Genomic DNA, 6,082 nt, shown 5'->3' on the forward strand with positions numbered 1-6,082 from the left:
TCACATAAACATATATTTTAAAACAGTTGATTTAGTTTTTCAGTTAAACGGTTAAAAGAATGACTTTAAAAAATGGAAGTTATATTGAAAGGTTTTATCGTGTACCTGGCCTTGCACCACAAAAAACAAAAGATCTTCTAGAATTATTAAGTGAAATAGAAGTCTTAACAAAATTTTCATCAACAATCACAAAAATTGAAACAGAACTTTGTTACTATGTCGAAATTAATGGAGAAAAATTATCGATTGCCGATGAGAAAAAACTTCAATGGATTTTGGGCATTCCACATAATCCAAAAGCATTACAAAAAGTACCACATTTAAAATCAAACGCCGGAGAAAGTATCTTAATTGAAATTGGACCAAGATTTAATTTTTCAACACCAAATTCAAGTAATTCTGTTTCAATATGTAAATCACTTCAACTACATCAAATTACACGCATTGAAGTATCGAGAAGATATTTAATTTCGTATGCAGGGAAAATTAAAGGTAAAAATATCGAATGCTTGGAAAAAGAAATTATCAAATTGGTCCACGATCGGATGACTGAATGTCAATACACTGATGAAAATATACCAAAAAATAGCTTTAATGAGAAACTAGTAAAGAAAGATGATTTAAAAGATGTGGATATTATGCGCTATGGGCGTAAAGCTTTGGAACAAATTAATAATGAAATGGGTTTAGCTTTTGACGATGCAGATTTAGATTATTATACACGATTGTTTAAAGATACGTTAAAACGTAATCCAACTAGTGTCGAATGTTTTGATTTAGCACAATCGAATAGTGAACATAGTCGACATTGGTTTTTCAAAGGAAAAATGGTTGTTGATGGTGTTGAACAAAAAGACACTTTAATTGATATGATTATTAAGACCCAAGATAATTCGAATCAAAACAATGTCATTAAATTTAGTGATAATAGCAGGTAAATTAGATATTTTTTCTTCCAATAGTCGAATAAAAATTATATAAAGACGGATAAAAAAGCTAATATTTTCATTCAAAGTGTGTACTATATCAAAAAATCGATGGAGCGACCTCAATTTGCTTTCCCATTCTTTTGACGGTTTTGTTTTTTGATATTTCATAATTTAATTCACATTTTGGACAAAAAATCTAGAGTAAACGTTTATAGGAATTATAATTCTCACAATTGACTTAAGGTACGTCAGTTTTTAGACTCCCGGTGCTTTTTATCTCAAATATTTTGTGTACTTGCTGCTAGATCGCCCACTTTAATATCGATAAAATCCTGCCTTTAAAGTGGTTTATCTCAAAGGAAGAATCTTTATTTTCGTTAAATTTAGCCGAAAAATGTATAAATTCCTTAGACATTTAACTTATTTAACACATGAAATAAATTATGAAATTATCATCGAATAATTTTAATCTTATGAGACAGAATTGATTTACTCTCTATTAGTTAATACATAGGGCACAAAATGATCTTGATTACTGAATAGAAAAAAATGCAATGTAATCGTTTTGATAATTTCTTTTCGAAAAATTCAAAATTTTATTACAAAGAAATTTAAAATTCCACAATTTATGATTTTTGCGTGATGCGCACGTAGACACGAAACAGGAACAGGCTATTAATATTATTTTATTTATGTAAATTTTATATTTTAGTGCCATAGTAGGATACGATCATAATGTATTAAAACCAAAAGTACCTGGCAAACCTTGTGAATTAACTTTAGAATCTGCAAAATCACATTTGATTTTTACTGCTGAAACTCATAATTTCCCCACTGGTGTTGCTCCATTTAGTGGAGCAACAACTGGCACTGGTGGTCGTATCAGAGATGTACAAGCCGTTGGAAGAGGTGGCCATTGTATTGCGGGAACTGCTGGATACTCTACGGGAAATTTGCGAATACCAGGTAATATTTTGTTAAATATGAATTTATATAGGTATAACATAAATTTCGATTTTTGCCCCAACTTCCTAAATCAATTTTTTGTATTATATAAATACGTATTTCGACTACCAAAATTGATCTAGGAAATTGGGGAAAAAATCGAAATTTATTTCGAAATATCCTAGAGTTCTCATTTATTATCTTTGATAATATTTATATAAATTTCGTTGTAGATTATGAACAACCATGGGAGGATGATGTCGAATACCCAGATAATTTTGCATCACCCTTAGAAATTTTAGTCGAAGCAAGTAACGGAGCATCAGATTATGGTAATAAATTTGGCGAACCGTTAATTTGTGGATTTACTCGAACATTTGGATTAGTGGATAATGCAGGCGATAGAAAAGAATATATAAAACCAATTATGTTTAGTGGAGGAATTGGATTTATGGATGCTGAAATGATAGATAAAGATAAACCAGAGGAAGGAATGCAAATTGTCAAAATTGGTGGCCCAGTTTACCGTATCGGAGTGGGTGGTGGTGCAGCTAGTTCAGTACAAGTTCAAGGAGATAACAAAACGGAATTAGATTTTAATGCTGTTCAAAGAGGTGATGCTGAAATGGAACAAAAGCTAAATAGAGTTGTTCGAGCATGTATAGAACTCAAATCTGAAAATCCAATTGTTAGTATACACGATCAAGGCGCTGGAGGAAATGGAAATGTTTTGAAAGAATTAGTTGAACCTGTTGGGGGAGTTATTTATGCCGATCGTTTTGAATTAGGAGATCCTACAATTAATGCATTAGAATTATGGGGAGCCGAGTATCAAGAAAATAATGCTCTTTTATGTAGAAAAGAACAAAAGGAATTATTGAAAAACATTTGTCAAAGAGAACGTTGTCCTGTTAACTTTGTTGGTGAAGTTGAAAATACTGGAAAAGTTGTTCTTGCTTTAGACGAATCACGAACAAAAACTCCTTTCAATCTTGAATTATCCCACGTCTTAGGAAAAATGCCACAAAAAGTATTCAATTTACAAAGACAAAAAAGTGTTAGTAAATTTTTAACTTTAAATCCAAATTTAACCGTTGATGCCGCTTTAAATAAAGTATTGCGTTTACCATCGGTTTGTAGCAAACGTTTCTTAACAAATAAGGTTGATAGATGTGTCACAGGTTTAATTGCACAACAGCAATGTGTAGGTCCTTTACACACTCCTTTGGCAGACGTTGCGGTAACTGCAGTCTCATTTAGCGGTTTTGAAGGTATTGCTTCTGCCATCGGTGAACAACCTATTAAGGGTCTTTTAAATAACGGAGCTGGAGCCAGAATGACTGTAGCTGAATCTCTAACAAATTTAGTATTTGCTGCTATAACAGATATCAAAGACGTTAAATGCAGTGGAAATTGGATGTGGGCTGCTAAACTTCCAGGAGAAGGTGCAGCTTTATATGATACTTGTTCAGCAATGTGTGAAGTTATGGGTAAATTGGGCATAGCAATCGATGGAGGTAAAGATTCTCTCAGTATGGCAGCAAGAGTTGGAAATAAAACTATTAAAGCACCAGGTACATTAGTTGTATCAACATATGCTCCATGTCCCGATATACGTAAAGTAGTAACTCCTGATTTAAAAGCTCCTGCTAGAAATGAAAAAGGTGCGTTATTATACATCGATTTGTCAGGTGGAAAAACACGATTAGGTGGTTCAGCATTAGCACAGTGTCATAAACAATTAGGACATGAAGTACCCGATTTAGAACAACCTGAATTACTTGTAAATGCATTTAACGCCACCCAATATTTGATTAAAAACGATAAAATTTTATCAGGCCATGATATTAGTGATGGAGGATTAATCACCTGTTTACTTGAAATGGGATTTGCTGGATTGTCTGGATTAGATATCAAAATTGATCATAAAGTAGGATCTCCAATTGAAATTTTATTTAATGAAGAAGTAGGATTCATTCTAGAAGTTTTAAATGCAGATCTCGAGGACTGTTTACAAACATTTAAAAAACATAATGTCCCTTGCTATAACATAGGAAATTCCAACAACTATGGAATTAAATCACCAGTGAAAGTTTTTGTTAACGGAAAACTCGTTCTTTCAAATGATTTATTAACGCTGTTCAAACAATGGGAGGAAACAAGTTATCAACTTGAATTGCGACAAGCAGCACATGAATCTGCAAGAGCTGAATTTAAATCGTTGGAAACTAGAACAGGACCTAAGTACAAGTTAACTTTTAATCCAGATGCACCTGTCAGTTCACCCATTGGAAATTCGCCAATTCGTGTTGCTATTTTACGTGAGGAAGGTACAAATGGTGATAGAGAAATGGCTTACATTTTCTTAAAGGTTGGTTTTGAAGTTTGGGATGTGACAATGCAAGATATTATTGCTGGAGATATTAAATTGGATCAATTCAAAGGCGTTGTCTTCCCTGGAGGCTTCAGTTATGCAGGTAAGCTTTAAGGCTCCCTCATACTCAAATTAAGATGCAATTTTTTTCCATAATAGTTATGAATTAGAAATTATTTACTTAGATAGAAAAAACTTGTATTTTCTTTTTTCAAATTTAGTCTACCAGATTTTAACATAACTTATCTGCTTAGGATTAGTGTATGTAATACTTCTTTTGATCACAATTTGCCCATACTAGTTTTCGAAACGTAAAATAGCTATGGCTTCCGATTTCGATATTTAAAAGCAAATTTTTTTTAGATGTTTTGGGATCCGCTAAAGGTTGGGCAGCAAGTATATTATTTAATGATAAAGTTAACGCTGAATTTAAGAAATTCCTTAACCGAGAAGATACATTCAGTTTGGGAGTATGTAATGGTTGTCAATTGATGAGTTTAATTGGTTGGGTCGGTGAATTAGATAACAACTTAATTCCAGATATAACATTAGACCACAACACATCTGGTCGTTTTGAATGCAGATGGTCTACCGTCAAAATAGAGAAATCTAAAGCAATAATGCTGCAAGATATGCAAGATTCCATTTACGGTGTATGGGCTGTACATGGTGAAGGACGATTTACATTCCGTAATACTGATATATTAGATAATTTAGAAAAATCCAACTGTGTTGCCTTAAGGTATGTCGATGACACGGGAAATCCTACAGAAATGTATCCAATGAATCAAAATGGTAGTCCAAAAGGTTTAGCTGGAATTTGTTCAGAAAATGGTAGACATTTGGCAATGATGCCGCATCCAGAACGTTGTGCTTTGAAATTTCAGTGCCCATACATTCCATATGAATTCCAAAAATATGAAAAATCGCCATGGGAAAAAATGTTCCAAAATGCTTATGATTGGTGTACTAAGCATTAATTTAATCTATTTTTTTTAAATATTATATAAATTTTTTAATAGTCTTTTTGTATGAAAAAGTATTATGATTTTATGATTAAATATAAAATTTTTAAATATCGTTGAATATAAAAATTAATATTTTCAATTACAAACCCTTTTGATTTTGGTGCAAATGATTATTAGCTGCTCAATTAAACCACTCGATTATCTAGGGGTTCCGAATCCTTTGCTAATTGCTTGAAAACCTTAATTTGAGAAAAAATTGATCAAATTTATAATTTAATCTCGGGCGAAACGAGAGACTCTCCCCTCGAAAAAAAACAAACGTATCTTCTTCTTTCGTTTCTCCCCATATACAAAAAGATTATGGATTAATTAAATTTTGTTTTCAAACAAGTGAACGGAGAAAATTTAAATAATGCATAAAAATAGAAAAATTTGTGTAGAAAATCCATCCACAAAATAAACGGTATAAAAATGTTTATTCAAACCTTTTTCTTTGAAATAAAACCTTTTTTTGTCTATGTCCCCACAAAAAAGATATATTTCCAAATAATAAGATTTAATAAAATAATTTACCTTATAAATTATAAAAACTTGCCGCATTTATTCAAAGAAATCAAAAACAATTGGTACTCCTCAATTCCTCACCAGAAAATTGACAATTAATAATTGTTTACAAATTAGAGAAAAAAAATTTGAAACGTAAATTAATAAATCCTCCAATATGAATTCGATCGTTCATTCAAAATACGTATCCGTTTAAAATTCGTTTCGATAATTCTTCGGAAGTGCATCAAACAAATATTAACAATTTAATTTAAAAAAAAACCTCCAATATTATTGAGTAAATAGAGAAATTTATTAACAAA

The 6,082-nt window shown here is 31.6% G+C and overlaps 1 protein-coding gene across 1 annotated transcript; it reads left to right on the forward strand.

Annotated features, from left to right (window-relative positions):
* On the forward strand, positions 1-5,267 carry LOC123297505 (phosphoribosylformylglycinamidine synthase). Its single transcript, XM_044879188.1, has 4 exons — positions 1-934; positions 1,642-1,895; positions 2,108-4,351; positions 4,612-5,267. Exons 1-4 carry the CDS (start codon positions 60-62, stop codon positions 5,226-5,228), a joined length of 3,990 nt encoding a protein of 1,329 aa, XP_044735123.1. The 5' UTR covers positions 1-59; the 3' UTR covers positions 5,229-5,267.
* The last annotated feature ends 815 nt before the right edge of the window (positions 5,268-6,082 follow it).

Source organism: Chrysoperla carnea, chromosome 4 (genome assembly GCF_905475395.1).
Source record: "Chrysoperla carnea chromosome 4, inChrCarn1.1, whole genome shotgun sequence".
NCBI lineage: Eukaryota > Metazoa > Arthropoda > Insecta > Neuroptera > Chrysopidae > Chrysoperla > Chrysoperla carnea.

Coding starts and splice junctions, on each gene's coding strand:
- LOC123297505 (XM_044879188.1), top strand. CDS start 60: ATGACTTTAAAAAATGGAAGTTATATTGAAAGGTTTTATCGTGTACCT. Junction 935..1,641: donor AAATTTAGTGATAATAGCAG/GTAAATTAGATA, acceptor TTTATATTTTAG/TGCCATAGTAGGATACGATC. Junction 1,896..2,107: donor GGGAAATTTGCGAATACCAG/GTAATATTTTGT, acceptor ATTTCGTTGTAG/ATTATGAACAACCATGGGAG.